The sequence below is a fragment of the Lynx rufus genome, unplaced genomic scaffold (assembly GCF_022079265.1).
Source record: "Lynx rufus isolate CCGP_SWC_20201006 ecotype Redwood Valley unplaced genomic scaffold, mLynRuf1.p SCAF_10, whole genome shotgun sequence".
Lineage (NCBI taxonomy): Eukaryota > Metazoa > Chordata > Mammalia > Carnivora > Felidae > Lynx > Lynx rufus.
Genome location: NW_025814824.1, coordinates 28,051,558 through 28,074,593, shown reverse-complemented (window position 1 = coordinate 28,074,593; position 23,036 = coordinate 28,051,558). Strand labels below are relative to the sequence as shown.

Below are 23,036 nucleotides of genomic sequence, written 5' to 3'. Positions count from 1 at the left end.
GATGGACCACCGGGGGGCTCTCTGGGCATTTCTCTCCATGTAAAGTCATGGCTCCATGTGGGCTGGTTTCGGCTTCCTGACAGCATGGCAGACTCAAGACAAGGAGACCATTTGCGTGGAAGTTCATGGCTTCAGGGTAAGTGTTCCAGGGTGGAAGCTGCCTCAGCAGTCACACAGCCTCAACAGCAAGTCGAAGTCTCCTCCAGATTCAAGAGGAGAGATGTAGAATTCATCTCTTGATGGGGGGGAACTTCAACATTCTACACAGCACGTAGGACAGGAGAGGACATTGCAATCTTCCTCGGAACACACGTCACATTACCTGTGACAGACAAACTGAAATTCTCAACCTTACTTCACCTGAAGGAGTATTTTACGAGGCTGGGTTAGAGGCAGTTGTATTAGTGTGCTAGGACCACACCAACAAATGGGGGAGGGGGACGGTTAGCTCAAACTAACTGAAATTTCTTGTCTCAAGTTCTGTAGGCTAGACCTCCGAAATCGAGGTGTCAGCAGTGTTGTGATCCCTTTGAACTCTCTAAGGGGACCTTCCTTGCTTCTCCTAGGTCTTAGCAGTTTGCTGGCAACCTCTCGTGTCCTTGGCTGGAGATGAACCACTCCAGGCCTCTGCCCTCATGCACAGGTCTGTGTGTGATGCCCAAATTTCCCCTCTTACAAGGACACCAGTCTAACCGGATTAGCACCCACCCTAGTGGCTTCATTTTCACTTGGTTATGTCCATTAAGGCTCTATTTTCAAAGAAGGTCACATTCTGAGGTACTGGGGGTTGGGACTTCAACATCTCTGTCTCTTTTTTTTTTTTTTTTTTCTGGGGGTGGATACAACTCAACCCATAACAGGTAGTAGCTGCTCACAGGCTGCAAGCAAAATGTCACAGGCTGGCTACAGCGTCTCAGGACCAGTGGAGGAAGTAAGAGGGAGGATAATCCGAATCTGCTCATGTCTTTTGTTAGCCTTGTTTTCAGATTCTCCTAGGACAGAAGGGTCCCTTCATGCACCGTCATAAAAACTTTTAAATTCAGGTCAGGGGGCGACTGAGTGGCTCAGTCGGTTAAGTGTCCGACTTTGGCTCAGGTCATGATCTCGCAGTTCATGAGTTCAAGTCTCACATCAGGCTCCATGCTGATGGTGCAGTGCCTGCCTGGGATTCTTTCTCTCCCTCTTTCTCTGCCCCTCACCTGTGTGCTCGCGCGCGCGTGCTCGCTCTCTCTCTTTCTCTCTCTCAAAATAAATATATAAACTAGAAAAATAATTCACATCAGACAAATGTGAATGAAAAATGCATATCTGGTCCTGTCCTGAAGTAACTTCCCCAACATTTTGAGACGATCCTTCTCTTACATCGTGCAGGACGTGATGTGAAGGTGTTGAAGGCAAGTACCCGCCTTCTTCCTGGCTCTGCCTCTGAACAAAAATTAGAGCTCAGTGCTCTACTGTCACCATCAGGTTCCTTCCTGCTAATCTAGGGGGAAGCCCTGGAAGGCTTTCACACTGTCACCTCTCAGGGTCCAAAAGGAAATCCCCCAGGTAATTGAAGACTTTGAGGAATGCAAAGCTGGTAATCTGAAGGGAAAGAAACACAACACCCCCTCCTTGTGGAATTTGTGAAATAGGTGTGAATTTAAGGTCAGCAGTAGCCTGGGGGCTTGAGAACACATTCTCTGCTTAGATACTGTGTTATCCCCCAGGCACTTTATAAATAGCATCAAAGGAGTTCCTAACTTCACACCTCCTCTGAATTAGCCCTGCCTCCTTTGAATCCAAAACATAAACTATATCTGAAAATACATTTTCTGTCTGTTTCACCTCAAATTCAAGTTCAAGTAACAACTTAAGAGGAGTTCTGGGGATCCTCACAACACAGCATGCTTGGCACCCAAAATTCACGGTGGGGGTGGGGTGGGGGAAGTGATCTTTCACTTTACCCAAAGAGGCTGTGCAGGAAACAGGGAGGAGCCTTCCCAGGGTTTCTAGAATGAAATCCCTATGGGAGGAACATCACCGAAAGGGTAAAATTGGAGGCAGACATTCTGGGTTTCAGTCTGCGCTCCATGACTTCAGATAGGTTAAGTTACTTTCAGAGGCAGTTTCTTTGTCTATCAAATGGAGATAATAAAACCTACTGTTCATTATTACTACCGGGGATGAAAGGAGAAAATGTGACTTCAGTTAAGAGCATCTGGCACTCGACAAGTGTTATCAATATTCCAGGCAGCCGTCCCTCGCCTTCACTCCACCTAACCATAGGTGTCCGGGTGAGGAAAACCCTTGAGCTGCCCTCTGTGTATCACGTCCAGATGCGAGCCTACGGGGTGGGATTTGGACATGGCTGCCATGCCAAGGAGGGACGTGAGGCTGCTCACTGGTTATACACCAAGGCTTCCCTGAAATGAGTAGTCATTCCTGGGGCACAAACCTGGGGAAAAGGTGGGGGAAGGTGGGCTTTGCCTCTGTTTCCTTGGGTCTGGACAGAGAGGAATCTAGATGTGCCTGAGGGCAGCCAGGTGGGGGAGGGAATGGGAGAAAGCGGGTCCTGATGGGGCAGGCAGGCACCTGCAAGCAAGAGGAAGCACTGGCAGTCCCAACACCATCCACTTAATGTGACTATTTCTCTCCTGTCAAATAAAGACGTAACATGGCCCTGTCTAGATTGTGCCACAGGAGATTAAAGACGTGATTTCTCGCTTAGTCAAGAGTGTGGAGAGAATACCAAGGCCTGTATGGAGCTGAGAGAGGTGATGAGGGGCAGTACTCAAGGGAAGTTCAATCTCACGGGGCCAAAAGGACCACCACACCCAGCCACTCCCCCACCTCACCCATGAAGCCCCCAGATGGCCAACCCCACAGATCTGTGCTTACCCAGTTAGCTGGCACATTCTCTTACAGAAGTCACTCCATTTTTAACTTAAAAATATTATCCAAGAAATACATAAATATCTCTTAAAAATATTATCCAAGAAATACATCAATATACTCTCCTTAAGAAAAATTAACACACCCATACATAAAACTAAAGACCCTTCTGACTATCCCTCTCCTGCCGGGTCCCGGCCTTCTCTCTCTCCACCTATCGTCTCCTGTAGCCCTCCAGAACTTTCTCAGTATGTTCTGTGAACTGCACAGCACTGTTTCATCTACATTTTAAGAACAGAAATGATACCGGACTGTATGCGTCATTGTGCAATTAGCGATCTCACCTTGGCAATGCTCGCTGGGAAACAGCTCTTGCGCCCTCCCTTTTCATTGCTGCCCAATGGCCATGGGGCTTTCCAGACCAAAGTTTTACTCAGCCATTCCCTGACTGATGGACTTAACACTGCTTCTGATTTTTCACTGTCACAAACTGTAACGCAATGATTTTTGTGTGTGTACTTGCCTCTTGAAGAGGTGAGAGTTTTTCTGGACTCTTGGATGTATAGCCCAATTTGGAATTTCTAGGTCATAGGCTAGGCTTGTTTTTAGTCTCAATTTATGCTCGTCAGCTGTAGCTGGTGAACGTGCCATGGTTTCCCAGCTCATGCGCTTGGTATTATTACTTTGGCCAATCCAATGGATGACATAAATGAATCACCATTGTATCCTACCTGTCCCTGCTAACAGAGAGACTGCTGCCCTTTCGGATCAAAAGACTGCTCATTTTCCACGTTTTTCCGCCTTTTGTATCTGAATGGGTGTAAACTGTCTACACTCTGCCCATTTTCCTACTGGACTGTCAATTGTTTTTCCATTTTAATTGGCTGATAAGTGCTACATCGTCCTCTCCACACAAAACCTTGATCTCTTCTATATTCCCAATGTGTTCTCCCGATCTGTGATTCGTCTTGTAACTTTGCTTCAGGTGATGCTTTGTTAGACCAATTCTAAATTTGGACGCAGTCACACTTGTCACTCTTTGAAGAAATCAAGATTTTTTGAACCAAATGTGGGGACAATGGAATAGCAGGTGGGGTGTAGCCGCTGGGAAGCCAGAGCAAGAACTTAGTCTTCCTGCGTTTGTAGATACTAATAGCGGTTCCCCGTGAGCCCAGAGAGGCAGGTAGAATTTCAAAGGTTTTCCAGCATTTTCGTTCCTCCCCAAACCCAGGTGTGTCCCTAGATTAGGAGCTACCTGAGGGGCAGTGTAACACACGGTCGGTCCCCTGAACCTGTCATGGTGGGAAACTGGGGCTCCAAGAGCAGATTATGTGTCTCTCTTCCCAACTCCTCCTGGAGTGATGTTATATCGGAACTGGAAATTGGCCACGGTGGGATTTGTACCATAGAAATAGACAAACTTTACAAATCAGGGCTCCTCTTGCCTGGAGAGCTAGATGTTACACACTTTTTTTCTCCAGCACACCACTGACCTATAGTATCCTAGGCACAGCCACCTGCCTGCATGACCTCCAGCTGTGGGCTGCTATTCCTCTTCATGTCTAGTCGGAAAATGTCTTCTTACGCAGACCTGAAATGTAGCTCTGGTAACACAGGTCCTGATTCTTACCTAGGCCTCTGGTAACACAGGCCTTGACCCTGCCTAGAACCAGGGTCAACAAACTTTTGTGCAAGAGGCTTCATGGACTATTTGGTCTTTGTTGCAACTTTTCGACTCTGCTCCACAGTCTTCTTGCCTTTTTCTTCAACCGTTTAAAAATGTAGAGCCATTTTCTTCTCAAGAGCTGTGCATGAACAGGCAGCAGGCTTTGGCTCCCCGACTGTAGTTGGTCAAGCCCTGCTCAAGAACAACACGGCCAACAGAACACAAGGCACTCTGGGACCTACACACCATCCTTCCTGTATCCAAAAATGGTTCTCACATACCCCTCGGTCTTTTCTTCTCAGGTCTAGGATTCTTCCAAGTTTGCTCCTAAAGGCAATTCCAAAACCAAGTAAAGTGATTTAGGAATGTTTCTAGGATGTGCTTTACTGGGTTTCTGTAGCTGTGGTGGGATTGATATAGAGGCCAAGTTAATGGCAGGAAAAGGTACAGAAACCTGGACTGAGGTCAGTCAGGTGTTCTGACCAACTCAGGAGTGTCACAGAATCCCTAAGAAGCAGAGCTCAGGGGGCCTCGCCATATGTTAGCTGTGCGATACAGGGTAAGGCACTTAACCTTTCTGGGCCTCTGGTAGAATGAAGATAGCTGCAAATTCTTACATGACCCACTGAGAGCCATGGTCCCTTTTTCCATACCTCGAACCCAAATAGGCTCTGTGTCTGCTGGGCCAATAGCAGATGAGAAAAGTGATCCCATGTCAGTCTTAAGACACTGGCAGCTTCCATTTCCTGTTTGGAATACTTAGCCTGGGAACCCAGCTGCCATGCTGTGGGTGAACCCAAGCAGCACTATGACTGGTGCACATGGAGAAGAGCCAGCACCCCTGACTGAACTCCCAGCTACAGCCAGCACCATCGTGCTGGTCAAGTGAGAGAGCCATATTCGAAGGGGCCATCCTGCCTCATGCAGTGGCCAGGCGGATGCTCCAGGGAACAGAGAGAAGCCAGAACAGCTAACCCTTGCCCACATCGTAGATTCAAAATCAAAACAAATGATGGCTGTCATTAAGCTTCCAAGTAGTTTGTTACACAGCAGAAGACACCCAGAATGGGGCCTCAGAGTCCTAACTCCCTGGGCTTTTGTTAGGGTTGAATGATATGCCAGGTACTTAGCTACGTGCCTGACACATAAAATGTCCTCAATGAATGGCAAACGTTCAGAAAAAAATACAGACCCTTAAGTTACCTTCCACACACAGGGGAAATGTTTCACCTCCTTATCTTAGGGGTTTTGCTTCTAAGGCCAAGCTTTCAAAAGAGGCTGACATTTTTTACGGCTTTTCCATTAAACGAGATGAAATGAAAAGCACTTAGCACAGAGTAAGGCATATAGTAATTGCTCAGGAAATGTCAAAAATCCTTCCGCTTTGATGCCCAGAAACCTCCACAGAAGTTCTAACTCGTCTCAAACCTCCACTCCCAACCCGCCTCCGGCCCACCACATAAACCACTCCATCTGGGTGGCTCTGCCTGATCCCCCAAACTCTCCGAGAACTACCCATTTTATTTTAGTTCCTTTGCATCCAGGTGAACTCCTCAGATCCATGGGAACTCCTCGATTCAAGGGGGACAGACTGTTGTGATTGGTAAGTAAACAGGACATGGTATTGAACAAACGGAGAGTTGGTTTATATGCTCTGGGGCATGCATGCTTTGTGCGTAAAGGACCAAACCCATGAGTTCTGCCAGCTATGGTAGGGAAAGCAAGATTCTGATCTGGAAAGATTCACATTTGGAAATAAGTTGAGATCCCCAAGATCCCCTTACCTCAAAAATCTTGTCTTCTACCACCATGAAGGACTCATCTGTGAAGCTGAATTAAAGCATAGCCACGGGGGCACCTGGGCAGCTCAGTCTGTTAAACATCAGACTCGATACTGGCTCAGGTCATGACCTTACGGTCATGAGATTGAGCCCTGCATCAGGCTCTGTGCTAAGAGTGGAGCCTGCTTGGGATTCTCTATCTCCTTCTCTTTCTGCCCCTCCCACACTCTCTCTCTGCCCCTCCCCCATTCACGCTCCCTCCCTCGCTCTCTCTCTCTCTCTCTCTCAAAAATAAATAAATAAAAATAAAGCATTGCCACCATGGCAAAATGAAGATTTTAAAGCAATCACTTTCATTCATAGATGAAAGAGCAGAATCATAAATTTTACCAGTATCCGAGATGGAAACAGAATGCTGGGTTGGTAACAAAAAACAAAACAAAAACAAAAACAAAAACAAAAACAAAAACACCACACCACGCCTTATCAATCCCAGCAGACATGAGCTGCCCACGTTACTCAGCTGTTAAGAAGATGGCAGCGGCTGTGGATGGTGTGTAATAGGCAACTGTGCTCCAGTCCAAGTGGTCCCTGATAAGATTATCCACCTCCCTCATTTAAATGACGGCATGCTAAATTCAAGGCCAGAAAACGGAGGCACAGTTTTCTGAGTCAGATTTTCAAACAAGAGGCTGCAGTTCCCAGTGAGACAAGGTACTGGGGGCGGGGGGAAAGTTCTGTTTTTTTTTCACATTGAAGATTCCCATTGAAGAAGACTTATGAGGAATATAATGAGACATTTATAACACAAGCCAATAAACCAAAACCGAAAACATTTTTGTTTCTCTCTTCCTGTTTCTGGGAATAGAATCTACTTGTCCTCTGCTCATGAACCAGATCAAAATGATTGCAACGCATGAAAATATGCTAGTGGTTCAGAGACGTGGTTGGTTAGAGCCAGCTCTCTGGAGAAGAAAATGCTGATGGTTGTTTTTTGCAGGATCAGGCACTGAGGTGACAGGTGACGCCTACAGCATGTCTGATGAGGGTGATCGTCACTCCTACAGTGGATTCCCATACACCATAGTGCCCCCCCCAACTCTGAACACTTGCTTGTTTCCTGATTCCCTACTTGCATTTTTGTTTCCATACTGGATGGAGCGAGAAGAGACCTGGGAAAGAGGAATGGATGGAGTGAGGTAGCATAAAAATATGCCAAAGTGATAAAAAGCAGTTTAAAGCATCCAGAAAACTTCTAGAGACAAAAAGCAAACGATGGAGTCCATCAGTTCAAGAAGGTAAAGAGGAGAAAAGTGTAAGACTACAAGAATGGAAACCTTTGTGGAAGATGGCTCAATCTGCTTCCCAAATAATTCCACGAGACCAAAGGATACCCTTGAAGAGAGGTAGTAGTGTGCAAGAAAGGGCCGTGTTGGGAGCCAGTGTGGACATTTGTAGACTCTTGGGTTTCTGGGTTAGAGCAATGAGGAGTCCTGGATCTGGAACCACCCAGATGGGGAAGAAGAAAGGGAAGGTAGAGAGGGAGTGTCAGAAATGTCTACATTCGGTGAAATTAAGCAAATTCAGATGAGAAAAAGCAGATGCTAGCATGCCAGAGAGGGAACGCGGGGTCAGAGGAGATCCTTAACAGGTGTGCTGGGAATGCAGTGTGGATTTAGAGCCTGAGGCCCAAGGCCTGTCCCCCCCATCAGTCAACATCCTGAGGACTGCAGACAGTAATGGGCCCTATATTTCAAGAGAGATGTGGAGCCTGGAGAACATTCAGGAAACGCCACACCAACAATGAGAGAGATATACACGACGCTGACCATAAAGACTGTCCACTCCCTGGGACGTTTAGGGGGGCCAGGAGATGCAGGAATGCTGGGTACATGTGGCCCCAGGAACGGAGGACTCCCTGCCTGGCCTGGTTTCGGCAGGAAGCCCACTAGAAAGGCCGCATATGGCCTTGTGGGTATGGTGTCCCAGAGTTCAGTGGCCAAACCCGCCCACCTGGTTACCACGAACGGGGTACAAGTGTTCAGAGGCCCAGGGGCCCCAGCCCTTAGGTGTCTGGATGGAGGCCAGAGCTGCCTGGCTGGACCTTGAGGGTGGCCATCTCCGGCCACAAATAGCCTCAGCTGTTTCCCCCCGTCCTTGCTCCAAACAAATGACCACGTGCACCGCACACTGGCATGATGTGACAAGAGATGAGGAGCACGCCCACAGGCAATATGGTGGGGATGGGGGTGATAGAGAGAGGGCTGAGAGAGAAACCAGCCCCACCTTCCAACTGATCCACACCGATTTCCAGAAGTACAGAAAGTACTCACATAAAGGGAAATACAGGCAACAGCAAGACTGACCACAGCACACACCAAGTCTCTTTTTATTTTAATGGCTTCTGTCCAAGCTTTGGAGACCCACAGAAATAATGAGGCCAATGAAAATTGGAGCAAACGAAAAGCTGGGGCAGCCAGACATCGCTTCGGCCTGGGTCACCATAACAGGTGCTGGAACAAAAGGCCAGTGGGAAGTAAACCAAGCTAGCACAGCCATAGATGGAGGTTTATTCCAAAACCAATCAGTCTCATCTAGTTGAAAACAAGGGAAGGCTATTATTATCCAGGGAAACACAGGGACCCATCTCTCCTCCTGCTCCTTGACTGGGTCTATTCTCCCTGACAATCCAGCCCAAAGGGCTCAAATGAAAGCTTCTAATTGTTGTTGACAACTCAGAAATCCCAGGATGAAAGACCACTTGCCCATCAGATAGGGGATACTCGCCAATCTGAAGGATGGTATTGCCCGTTCTTTTCTTTCTTTCTTTTTTTTTAAGTTTATTTATTTTTGAGAGAGAGAAAGAGAGAGAGAGAGAGAGAGAGAGGAGAAGGGGGAGGGGCGGAGGGAGAGAGAATCCCAAGCAGGCTTCGCGCTGTCAGTGCAGAGCCCGATGAAGGGCTGACACTCATGACCCGAGCTGAAATCAAGAGTCGAATGCATAACCAACTGAGCGCCCAGGGGCCCCTGGAGCTGCCCATTCTTGAGCCAGCCCCCGAGACGTGGAAAGCTGTGATTTAAAATGGGCTTAAAGCAGAGTGGTCCTACCCTTGAGTCTGAGGATGGATTTGAGGAGGAGGAAGAAGAGTGGGAAGAGGAAGAGGTGGGAAAGGTGAAAGAGATGGCACTCATTCAGCAGAGGGAGATGCTATCAGACCATCTCCTGCCACAGTTTCCCTCCAGGAGCTCTAACAAACCCGGCCACTGGCAGAAGCCAGACATCAAGCCGAGTGCCTCCTAATGAACACCTTGGTGACAAGAAGGGGGGTGGGTGACCCGAGACCTCTAAGAAAGATAGAGATGAGACCTGGATCTCTTTTTCAACAGCATAGTCAGCCCGGGACCCTGCCAGAGTTTGAGCCGGGTCAGTGTGACACAGAATGGCACACTGGGCAAAGGTGACTTCTGATTGTCTGAAGAGCTCACCTTCTTTCTCTCCCTTCCTTCCTCCCTTTCTTCATTCCTTCTTTCCTTCCTTCCTTTTCTTCCTTCCCTCCCTCCTTCCTTTTCCTTTTGCATACATGTTGATTGAGTGCCTACCCTGTTACAGGCGTTATTAGATTAGTATTAGATGCCAGTGACGATCAGCAGCTGGAATTTTAGGTGCCCACTTCTGTCATTGATGTCCAGCATCATAATTCCAGGCGCATAGTAGTTTCTCAGTTCCTGTCCCTCAGAACCCCACCAGCTACCCTTCTACTCTACTTCCCCATCCCAGGCACTTGGCTGACACATACAGCCCAGCCCTCTCAGGCCCAACGTGGAAATCAGCTACGGTGACAAACTGCTCTGTACTTTTGGCAGGTCACAAATGATGCAGAGCTTTAGCTTTGTCCCCTCTTGTCGTCCCCACTGTCCTTACTCTAGAAAGGCCCCTCACTGCTGTCCATCAGGATCTCCCAGCTGGTCTCCTTGACGGAATTCAACTTCAGCCACTCTTACCAGCCCCAGGTGCTTGTATTCACACCCTCTCCTACAGGGAGGGAGGCAGAGGCAGAAAGACAGGTAAGTAAAATGCTGGCACATCTCCTGGAAAGTTCACAGTCCCTTGCAGGAGAAATGTACATAAACATTTAAAATATAGTATGGTAAACGTTATAATCAACACACTTCTACGAGGTGATGAAAACACACATTAAGGAAGCAATGAAATCTAATGGGGTAGGTAGGAAAGCCAAAGAGAGAGAGGAGGATGTGTGAGCTGGACTTTAAGAGAGGAGCAGGAGTTCTACAGGTGGGCAAGGTTTGGCACATCAAGGAGAGGGTGGAGCATAAACAATGGGTTGCGGGTAAGAACATGGAATAATGTGGTAAAGGCAAGAGCTTCTCTGCAGCGTGAGCATCAGGGGCAAAGGCAAAAGGTGTAGAGGAGAAGTGGTTGTCCATAAGGAGGGTGCTGGACACCCTCAAAGATCCTATATACTCTATGGATCATGACCTCATTCTACAAGAAGGAGGGAGCCATCAGAGATATTTTCTAAAGTTTTATTGAGCTATAACTCATGTACCAAACAACTGACTCTTTTAAAGTGTACAGTACAATGTTTTTTTTTTTTTTTAATTTTTTTTTTCAACGTTTATTTATTTTTTTGGGACAGAGAGAGACAGAGCATGAACGGGGGAGGGGCAGAGAGAGAGGGAGACACAGAATCGGAAACAGGCTCCAGGCTCTGAGCCGTCAGCCCAGAGCCCGACGCAGGGCTCGAACTCACGGACCGCGAGATCGTGACCTGGCTGAAGTCGGATGCTGTTAACCGGCTGCGCCACCCAGGCGCCCCTACAATGGTTTTTAGTGCACTCACAGAGGTGTGCAACCATCACCACAATCTAATTTTAGAATATTTTCATCACCCCAAAAGAAACCTTGTGCCCAACAGTAGCCATTCCCGTTCTCCACCACTAGTACCTCATCTGGCCTAGGCAAGCACGAATCTACTCTCTGTCTCTACAGATTTGCCTATTCTGGACATTTCATATAAATCCAATCATATGATATACAGTCTTTTGAGATTGGCTTCTTTCACTTAACACAACACTTTCAAGGTTCATCCGTCCATGTTGTGCCATGTATTTGCACCTTATTCTTTTTTTTATGGCCAAGTAACAGTCCATCATACAAACAGACCACATTTTGTTTATCCATTCATCAGGAGATACACATCGGGTTGTTTCTACTCTTTTGGCTACTGTATTCAAGCTTTTATTCCTTACCCTCTAGGAGACTTGGTCAAGAGTATGTTTCCTGAAGCCCAAGCAAGTAGATCAGCAACTCACAAAGAAAAAACGTCTACATCAATGGTCAACTGTTCTTGAGACACACATGACCCATCCCTTACATCATGATATTCTTCTCGCTCTATTTGGATTCTCCACACATTTACTGGACCACAGTGTTAAGTTCTGTGGGCGCCAGAGCAGGTCACGGTCTTGCCCTCAAAGAAACATATTGAGGGTGGGGAGAAAACGCACGTGGAGCTATAATACCAAAGCCGTCACAACGCCATCCTACCTCCTGAACTTCACCATTCCCATAGCTACAGTAGAACGTGCTCTGCCCTCTCCTAGCATCACAGAAATGCTAAGAAATTAGGGGGAGGAACAACATGGCTGCTGGAGAAGCAGCAGAGAAACAGAAAGGTCCTGAAAGTCCAAGTTCACTTCCAAAAGTTGATAAATTACTGTTTGGAAATTAAAGAGGAGCAAATACAGCTCTAGATTCACAGAAGATGAGAATCGGTGCCCTGGGGGGTAACTGGCCTGCCCTGGCCAGAGATGACTGGCCAAGCCCCAGATGAGGAGGACAGTGAGTGGAGTAGGCTTGGAGAGTCCTCGGTGCTCCAAGGGGGTCTTCTTTATTTCATTTGCCTCCCTCACAACCTCCAAAGACAGCAGCGTTTAAAAGATGGGCAAGGGGGAGGGGGCGCCTGGGTGGCTCTGTCAGTTAAGCACCTGACTTCAGCTCAGGTCATGATCTCACGGTTCACGAGTTCAAGCCCCACGCCAGGCTCTGAGCTGATTCTCTGCCCCTCCCCCACTTTCTCTCTCTCGCTCGCTCTCTCTCTCTCTCTCCCCCCACTCAAAAACAAATAAACATTAATTTTTTTTTTTTTTTATAAGAGATGGGCAATGGGCCTTGTAGGTTAAATCCTACATGGGCTTAGCAGAATTTCAGGATGCAAACAAAAAAATCCCCTCCCCCAAAAGCTACTGTCTGAGAATCAGAATCCCTGGCTCCTATATCCGGAGACACTGGGCCAGCTTTCTGAACCTGCAGGGTGGTGACCATACCCTGGAGTTGCACCCAAATATTAAATGACATGACGTATGGAAGGCAGGGGCCCCACGGTGGCTAACCCGGAGAGTCAGATGAAGTGTAGCTTCCCTCCCTTCTCCACGAAAAGCCTGTCTCGTCCTTCACCTACATCCTCTTTCTCAAGACAGTTTGCGAAGATCCTCAGCAAACTGGAAGTACCTCGGGAGAAGTGAACATTCTACCCCCTGTTTCCGAAACAACCAATTCTACTTCGATTTCCCCCTCAGCATATCAGGCGACTAAAATCACTGACGCTGCTGTCACCAAGGGAAGGGTCTTTGAGCCCATGTCTGACAGCCGACTTTGTCAACACGGCACTCGGGTGGCGTTGCGGCCATACCTGGTAACTGTGCTGGTTCACAGACCGGAGATGCAAGTGGCCTCTGAGCACACGGAACATGCAAATACTGACTGCCACCCTGCTAGCCTGGCGTCCCTCACCTGCATTACAGTGACTCTGACTGTATGAAAAACAAGTGACACACATGGAAGGAAAAGGGGTGGGGCAAACATGGGAAGGTCAGGTAATATTCAGTTACTTCGAAACACAAATTAGGAGAAAAAAAGCAATAGAAGGCTGCCTTAGAAGTGTTCCATTCGTTTTTAAGCAGCATTTTGCAATGATGTGAGGCAGAAGGGAGGTTCTAAGAGACTGGAGGATGGTTGATCGGGAGAGGTTGCTACTGACCTGCCTTAGACACTGGCCTAAGAAGGGAATCCCACCCACGTCCTGGGGTCTGGCTGCTCTGTCCCCCCAGGCTCCTGTCTCCAAGCTGAACCACCATCCCACCAACCACGGTCCCAGAAACCTGAATGCACTGTGCCTCGATGTGGGCGCCACAGGATCAGCATGGAGGAAAGCCAGATGGAAGGTCTGGGCCGAGCCTGGAGCACCAAAATGGCAGCCCCTGACCTGGGAGGGACCCGGGCTCTGGATGCAGAGGGGAAGCCAAGCAGCACAGAGAGGCCGGGACCTGTGACTGGGATGGCCAAGCCATGCATAAAAGAAACTGGGGCAGCAAGAAGAGGGAATGGGGCAAGAGAGGAAATCAGAACGTCTGAAGGGCCAGTTAAGCCACAATCCCACGGAATTCTCCTGTCATATCCTCCCGAAGTGTTGGTTAGGACAGTGGGTGACCAAGACAGGAAGAATAAAGAGATTTTGCGACATGGCTTCCAAGAGGAAGCATGAACGGTTCCCAGGGATTTGGATTACCCCAGAGTGTCCTAAAGTAGTCTGCGGTCCCTGGGGAGGGGCTCAAGAATCGCCTGTCACTGGAGCCACGGATATCCCGAAGGCCGGCTGGCGGGCAGCAATGGTACCCGTTCACCAGACCACGGCAACTACAGGTCCTTCTTGGAGGTAAGAAAGATTGCAAATACCAACAACTCATGTAGACAGCACAGGGAACACCAAGCCAGATATTGAGACAATGCATATCCGGTTAAAAAAAAAAAACAAAAAAACAAAAAAACCCACGATCTATGAGTTCAGATGCCACATCTGGTTTGTTTTGATCATTGCCATTTTCCCAAGTTTTCTAAGACCATCCAGCAACCAAATAATCCACATAAGTGAGTGAAAATGCCCAATGAATAAACAGTAAGGAAATGCTTTTCGACTGAACTGGCAAGAAGCGAGGGTGTGGGGGAAGACATAACACTCAGGGTTTTGTCTCTCAAGAGAGCGCCTGAACGGGAAAATAACCAATTTTGTGTGATTTAGTTCTGTTGTGAAAGGGGAAGCCGCTGCCAAATGCACTTCGGTTCTCCGCTCTTGCCTAATAGCAGATATCTGAGAAGCAAGGTGCCAAAACTGTAAACCAGAACAGATCTTGAAATTACCTTTCTGAATAAAACCAAAAGTTCAAAAAGTCAGAAGAGCTGGCACAAGCTCAAAAAGAAGGAACAAATGTAGCTAGGAAAAAAAAAAATAGCACTGAAGCAATCTGAGTGTGCTTTTGTGTCTTGTGAGGACCAGGAGAGGAGTGGAGCAGAGAGCAGGGGGCAGGGGGACAGGCAGGGGTGGGGCTTGGGGGCTGACAGGTCTCCAGCATCAGATACGCCTCACCTACCAGCATCGACTACATCCCTACAACTCAGTCAGCTTGATACAACTTTGCCCCTTTAAAGGTATCTTGAGACCGTCACTCCAACCACTGCATTTTTTTTTCTTGAAAAGCTCTTGTGATTCTTCTAGGTTTGAGCTGACGTCAGTGTGGCATGAGCTCATCTGCATACCCTGTGCTGGTGTACAATGAAAAAAATTCATCTTGGCTTGGTGGTGAAAGAGAGAGGGAGCCAACTTAACAGTGATCCTGACTAAAGTAATCTAATATTGCACAAAGGTTTGACTATAACTCAGGGGCTGTTTGCAATGGGCATGCTGAATCCCAGCAATTATTAACCTGGCCAAAGTCAAAAAGTAAGCTAATAAGGGGAGCTGTTATTCCAGAAGCATAGGGTTTCAGTTTTGCAAGAGAAAAAAATTCTGGAGAACTACTGTACAACAAGGTGCACACAATTAACATTACTGTGTGCCTAAAAATGGCCAAGGTGGTCCATTTCATGTGTTTTTGTTACAATAAAAATAAATAAAATTTAAATTTCTAAATTAAAAAAATATATAACAATGTATATAGGCACTAATATTTAATGTACTAATTAAACTGAATTTCCTATCACAAAAAGAGAGAGAGAAAAGTGAACACGCTAGCTAGCTGATTTCAAGCTCCTCTTTAAGTTCCAAACAAAACAGATAAGGAGAAAAAATTAAGGCTGGAAAACCCAAACTGGTTTACTTTCTGCTACAATCCACTGATACTTACATGGCAGGGTCAGCATTTTCACTTCATAAATCTTTTCTTGGTAACTTCCAGAAAGGTGATTCAAAGCTACCAGGATGACTACCCCGGAGCAGGTGGGGATGGGGTGACGTCTCTCCTGCCTTGAGTTAGACCCTTATCACCTCCTCTGCCCAGGCCTTCTGCAGAGAGTAAGACTGATGCATCGCATCGTGGCTCAGGTGCCCGATGGAGCCACCACCGTAATTAGGCGTTGTGTTCTGGTTTTGACCAGCTTACAGAACTTTAGCATGTGAGTGGGCTCCCAGTCTAGGAATTACCATTTTCTGTTCAACCAGCCCTTCTGTATTAGTTGCTGGGGCTGCCTTAACAAAGTACACATATTGAGTGGTTTAAAACAACAGACTCTTATTGCCTTGTCGAGGTTCTGACGGCCAGAAGTCCAAAATCAGGGTATCGGTGGACTCCGTTCCTCCCGAAGGCTCTGGGGGAGAGGCTGGACCATGCCTCTCCCCTGTGGCTAATAGACACATCATTCCAATACTCCAGTTTCTGTGTTCACACGGCCTCCTTCTTATAACAGTACCAGTCACCGTACGTCATACATGAGGGACGCACCTTACTGCAAAATGACCTCATCTTAACTAAATACATCTGTACAGACCTGTTTCCAAATAAGATCACATTTTGAGGTACTGGGGGTTAGGATTTCAACATTTCACGATTCAACCTGAAACAGCTTCTCAAAAGATGACCGCCAACCAGCAGAATCAGCATCACCTGGGAATTTGTTTAAAATGACAATTTTCAGACCCACTGATTCAGAAACTCTGGAAGTACACCCAAAAAATATATATTTTAACAGGCTTTCCAGAAGATTCTGATGCACGCTGACATTTCAGAACCACTGTGTTAAACCACATTGCCCATTTTTTAAAAAATCATTTTCGGGGCTCCTGGTGGCTCGGTTGGTTAGCCATCCGGCTTCAGTTCAGGTCATGATCTCACGGTTCGTGAGTTTGAGCCCCGCGTCAGGCTCTGTGCTGACAGTTCAGAGCCTTGGGCCTGCTTCGGATTCTGTGTCTCCCTCTCTCTCTGCTCCTCCCCTGCTCATGCTCTGTCTCTGTCTCTGTCTTTGTCTCTCTCTCTCGAATAAATAAACATTTAAAAAAATTTAAAAAAATAAATCATTTTCAATGATTTTGTGTGTGACGTTCGATGACACCAAGTGTGCGTCTTGCCTTTCTGGGCTGCCTCTGACTATACCTATCACACACTGCTTCCCCCACAGTGGTGAACAACTAATACTGCTGTGATAAAACAGACTGGAGTCTCAGGTCACAGGTCACATGTGGCCCTCAGACAGGTTTTATTTTTGTTTGTTATGACTACTGTGAGCTGCCAACATTAAAAGCCTAGGTTACAGACTTTTCTTGGAAAAAAAGTTGCAAGATTTGGCAACACAAGATCCAACATTCCACGTGGCAACAATCAACTGATGGGTGGCTGCCCACGGAGGTGAGGCATCAGGGTTCTGGCTGAGTCACAGTCCCCACTATTCCCGATGTCTGACCAACCGCGAGGCTCCATGCACATGATACCTGCTTACATATCCCCCCTCTCTGGCCTCTGCGATTGGGCTTGAACCATATCTGGCCGGAGGAGAGTTAGGGAGAAAAATGCATCACCATCCACAGCCTGAAATACTTAGCTGTTTCTAAGCAGCAAGTTTAGGAATGAAATTCTAGAAGCTGGTGGCTCTGATCAGCACTGACTTTAAGTTCTGAGAGCTTAGCTTCCCTTTCTACCAGGTAACAGAATTTATGAAGTGACTCAAACACTGACGATCAAAGTTTTAAAGTGGCTTGCCCATGCAACAATGCAGGGTGAGTAATAGCACAGTGAGAAGAGAGCTTCATATTGGCATGGCTTCATTAGGGGACAGTGGGACATAGAGGACATGAAACCTAGATGAGACATCACTTAACGCCTTTGTGTGCCTGCTGTGCTGAGCAGATCAGCTATGAAACAAATGATTCTTCCCCAGTAAAACAACTGGAGAAGCCATTATTTAAAGCTACTTTCAAGGCTTATAAAATTCTTTTATACACACACACACACACACACGCACACACACACACACATTTTAGAGGGGGAGTGGCAGAGGGGGAGAGGGAGAGAGAAAGAGAGAGAGAGAGAGAGAGAGAGAGAATCTCAAGTAGGCTCCGCTCTCAGTGTGGATGGAGCCCGATGTGGGGCTCAATCCCATGACTCTGGGATCATGACCTGAGCCAAGACTCAATCGAATCAGCCACCCAGGCGTCCCATGGCTTACAAAATTGTTTAAGAGCAGATCCTGGGCTAGGATTTGACAACTTTGCCTTTGACACAGACACCAAATAGTTTCTTTACAAAGGACAGAGAAGATGCCATTTCTGTACCTTATCCAGGTCATGGGAGGCAGTTTGCGAAAAGGGGAACTGAGTGGTGGTTTGGGGTCTCTTCACCCCAGCTGTACGGATGGGCCTGGAGTTTGCAAGTGACAACTCACACATACAAGTGGAGTCAGGGACAAGTTTTCAAGGAGGGAGCAAGCTTCACAGAAAGCCTGAACGGAAGTACTACTTACCTGGGAGATCATCACAAAGCAATCAATCGGACAAATACATTCACCGAAAGACTATTGAAGCAGAAGATTCAGCCAAGTAGCCACTATCATGTCACACGGCTCTTTTCTCACAAATTCTTAAAGTTGATTCTCTCCTAAGCCACCCTATACCTCAGCATTCTTAAGAAAGAAAAGAGGGGATGTAATATGTCACTGATGGCTAATCTTCCCTTAAAGCTATTAGAATTTAGAACAACGATAATTTCCTCAAAGACAAAGATGGCTGTGTCTTCCGGGCGGACCTAATGTTTTGAAGAATCTATTAAAAATTCAAATACTTCTTCACAGCAAAGTACATATACAAATGGGGCAGGCTTGTGATACTTAAACATGGGTTACACTTCCCCTCTGACTGTGTCAGTCAGGGTTCTCCAGAGAAACAGAACCAGTAGGAGACACATATGAGTACATGGAGAGAGAAGGGATTCGTTCTAAGGAATTGGCTCACATAATCATGGAGACTGACAAGTCTTCAGATCTGCAGGGTGAGTGGGCGGGACCCAGCTAGGGACCCAGGACAGCCAATGGTTCAATCCACTCCTAAGGCAGGAAAAAGCCAATGTCCTAGGCTCCAAGGAATGCCCTCTTACTCAGGGTAAGGTTCCATTTAGTTCTATTGAGGCCCTCAAGTGATTGGATGAGGCCCACCCACCCAGGAGAAGGCAACTGGTTTCATTCAGTCTACAGATTCAAATGGTAATCTCATCCAGCACCACCCTCACAGACACAACCCAGAATTATACTGGATCAAATGTCTCCCGACACCCCAACTGACACATAAAAGTCACTGACACTTGCCAGTGCAGGCAGAGCAACTGGGACTCCCATCCTTTGCTGAAGGGACTGCTATCCGGTGCAGCTGCTTCAGGAAACAGCTCAGCACTTTCTTAGAAAGTTAAACACGCAGTTCTGTGTGACACAGCAATCCCACTCACGGCTCGTGGGTATTTACCCAAAAGAAATGAAAACTTAAGTTCGTACAGCAGCCTGCAAGTGAATTTTTATAGCAGCTCTGTTCACCATCACCAAATACCAGCAACAACCCAAATGTTCTTCCAGGGGTAAATGGACAGACAAGTATCCACGCAGAATACCACTCAGCAGTAAAAGAGAGCAAAGCACCCATGTATGAAACTGAAAAGTAATGTGCTGAGTGAAAGAAGTCTCAAAAGACTGAATATTGTCCAATTCTATTTATGGGACACGTTTGAGAAGACAGAACAACTCAGCGGTGGCCAGGAGGTAGGGGGGCGGAAGGTGTGTGTGACTCTATAGGAGTAAGACAAGGAAGCCTGCGGGGTAATGGGACTGTGTTGAATCCTGATTTGGGTGGTGGTTACACAAATCTAAACATGTGTTAACTTCCACAACCCTCCCCCGACATCAAATTTACCGTTACGAGATTTTTTAAATTGTGAAAATCAAATGGTAAAAAAAAAAAAAAATACCTATATATCACCCAATTTATGCATAGGATAAATGGACCTAACGGGAAATGTCTACAGGATGGGGTCAAGCTGAATCCAGAATGTGCATGGGCAGGTGGGAGCCAGAAGGGTTCAGGCAGCAGCCAACAGTTCAGTGTATAGAGAAGATAAGAGACATTCCTGAGTCACTGCATACAACCTTGGAATTCTCTGAAAAGGCAAAACAGCTGTGATTTGTAATGTTCCCCCCCCCCCCAGGAATTTTGTATTCATGGTCTCTTACAACAGCCTAAAGAGAGGAAAATGCAGGCTTATGGATGGTCAAGGACTGGCCTGGATTTTGATCTCAGTTCCGTCTGGTTCTCGAGAGTCACCACACGAAACCGCAGCGAGGATTACACTCTGACTCCTCTCTTTTCTCTGCCGTCCCCAGCAGGGCCCCTTAATCCCCTATGTTCTTAAGGCCCTGCTCTTCCTTAAAGCAGGAGTTTTCCATGGAGAGAAGGGGGATATTTTGTCCCCTAGGAGACATGTGGCATTGTCCCCTAGGAGACAGTGGGCAGGGTGCTACTGGCATCTACTGGGCAGATGCCAGAGATGCGGCTAAACACCTTACAATGCACAGGGCAAGCCCCTGAAACAGAATTATCCAGCCCCAAATGTCTCTAGGGCAGAGGTTGGGATCTTCTGTTTGAACGGAAGGAAGGAAACATGTTCACGGCTCACTGTGCTAAGTATTATCAAATTCTTAACTCTCGTATTTCCTCAAGACCCTGCTGAGATAGCTATTATTAACCCCAATTTCTAGTTAAGAAAGTTGCTGCTCAGACCCACTAAAATACAGTGCCCCTACACCAGAGACAGATGAGAATCTGTGGGCAGCCCCAGGCCCCTCTGATGGCAAAGCCCAGGGAGCCTAGAGTATGATGCCCTCAGGGCTAGGCTGGGCCCTCCATAAACCTCTTTCCTTCCATCCCTTCTGGTCTAGAAATCGCCTCCTAGCCCTAACTGGTCTGCAAACAAGGGGAGCTGTTTGGCTGGCCCAGGGCAGATGTGAATTCGGGAGGACCCAGGAAACGAGTGGAGCCTGGCATCACTGAGAACCACCCAGGACTGTTTGTCCCTTTGTCTTCTGCTCCTTCCATGGCTCCTGCCCTCACCTTCATGGGAGCAGCCCAGAGACATCAGAGGCATTCCCAGCCAGGCTCTCTTAGAGAGCTTCCTACCCCCCACCCCTGCCTCCTCCAGCCTGTCTCTTCAGCAGGAGAGGAGTGGGGCCCTCAAGCAGGGGCCTGGGAACAGACAGATACAACACAGAACAACAGGCTGAGATCAGTTTCCCACAATAACATCCTACAGGCAGGGCCTGCCTAAGAAAATAAGCAAAATGCTTTAAAAACAAGTCCTATAATCACCTCTGGCTCAATTTTACCCTTTTATATAATCAGTGTTGACAATTCCAACAGCTGAAAATGGGGATGGGGGTTAAAATCAAGGGAGGTGGAAGAGAAGTAGAAAAACAGAGGGAAGGCAGAGGAACAGCGAGAGGAGAAAAAGAACATAAGCTTAAAGTTTATCATAAAACTCAGCAGACGGATGGCCTCATGACACAGGAAGAGGAGCCCCAAGATTTGGGGGCCTCTTTGCAAGTCGGGCAGGACCACATTCACGGCAGCTGCTCTTCAGCGTCATTCTAGGAAACCGCAGCCAGGCCTCAGGGCAGGCGGTTCACGCTTGTTCTCGAACTAGGCAAAGCAGAGTTATTTCCTGAGGCTCAGTGCTCGCCCCCGAGCTGTCCAGCTGCAGGGACGCCAAGGGCTGACCTCGACCCACTCTGATCCCCACCCCATGCCTCCTCGGCCCAGCCACAGCCACGAAGGCGGCACTCACAGTTCTAAAATGAGGATGACGTCCGTCTTATTCTCATAAACCTCATGGAGGGTGATGACGTTGGGGTGCTGGATCTCCTTCAGGATGCTGACCTCCCGCTCGATGTCCTCGCGGCTCACGCCCCGCCGGCTGGATTTCGTCCTCCTCTTCTTGATAAACTTGGCGGCATATTGCAGACCAGTGCTTTTCTCCCGGCATTTCTTCACGACTGCAAACTGCCCACTGGAGACAGAGGAGGAGAGGTTACAGGTCATTTCTTTATTGCTCACTGGAAAAGAGAGGATTTGAGCAAGGATGTGGCATGGGGGAGGAGGGGCTGTGGAACTGCGAGGAGGAAAGTCCACAGTGTGGGAAATTAACAAATTAAGCAGGCATATTTCTTATGACATTTTGGTTTCATTGAACCTGTTTCTTTATGAATAAAGTTACAAGCAATACAAATTCTTTTCTTGAACTATATTTTATTGAATGGGTTAATAATGTGCTTTTCTGTGCTTCCTCCCTCCCTCCCGTTTCAGATTCTGGGATAGCAGGAAGGAGCTCCCCGACCTGACCTCCTTCTGACAAGCCTTCTCCTATATGGCTAGAAAAACAAGGGATCAAGACAGGGGAACTGAGAGAAAAATACATAGGGCCCTGCTTTCAATGACATATTTCTAGGACCAGTATTTATCAGTTGAAACATCCAGAACAACAACAATGAAAGCTATGTATTTGTTCATACTTCAGGGATTGATAAGCCATAAGCCATATATACTTACCATTTGTTGGTGGCTTTTCCAGCATCACACACTTCCCTCCTTTCCCAAAAATATCTATAACTAGGGACCCTGCACTTCTGGGGAAGCTGACTCTACCCCCATATATAGATATGCATAGGGTGACTGAGGTTAAGCCAATCAGTGTACTATATCTTCCTGACTCCACTGACAGGCACACGACCTAAGTAAGACCTTTTGGAGGATGCAGAGACAAAGACCTTTTCTGAGACTCTCTTCTGGATGTTAATACTTAACTATATGACCCCAAAAGCCACTTCCAGCCATCTTAGGACTTCAGGAGGAGGTCCACTCTTGGTTTAAAGCCAACCATTGCAGAAGCAGAGCCAGTAGAAGAAAAGAAACCAGATTTGTGGTAACACTGTGAAATGGTGGATCAACCCTACCCTGAAAGCCATCTGCCCCTGGATTTTTCAGCAACAGAAGCCAATAAATTCTCTTTACTGCTAATGCCAGTTTGATCTGGGTTTTCAATTTCTTGCAGAGGAAAGCATCCTATCGATATACCCTATGCCACAGCATGTAACCAGAGCCTCCTGCTTATATATAAAAGAGTGCAGTAACAGGGGCGCCCGGGTGGCTCAGTCGGTTAAGCGTCCAACTTTGATTCAGGTCATGATCTCTCAGTTCGTGAGTTCAAGCCTCGTGTCAGGCTTTGTGCTCACAGCTCAAAGCCTGGAGCCTGGTGCCTGCTTCAGATTCTGTGTCTCCCTCGCTCTCTGCCCCTCCCCTCCTCTCCCCACCCCCCTCAAACAAATAAACATTAAAAAAAAG

The 23,036-nt window shown here is 47.3% G+C and overlaps 1 protein-coding gene and 1 long non-coding RNA gene across 4 annotated transcripts in view; one reads left to right on the top strand and one right to left on the bottom strand.

The window, feature by feature from the left end:
* Window positions 1–23,036, bottom strand: part of DAPK1 (death associated protein kinase 1) — a 188,731-nt gene that overhangs the window by 67,320 nt on the left and 98,375 nt on the right. For all 3 annotated transcript variants that reach the window (XM_047103057.1, XM_047103053.1, XM_047103048.1), the window contains exon 3: window positions 21,484–21,705. In XM_047103057.1, the coding sequence (XP_046959013.1) occupies window positions 21,484–21,705 (222 nt within the window). The remainder of the gene's footprint in view (window positions 1–21,483; window positions 21,706–23,036) is intronic.
* Window positions 21,640–22,712, top strand: LOC124529212 (uncharacterized). Its single transcript, XR_006966293.1, has 2 exons — window positions 21,640–21,732; window positions 22,002–22,712. It is a non-coding gene; the product is annotated as an uncharacterized LOC124529212 (long non-coding RNA).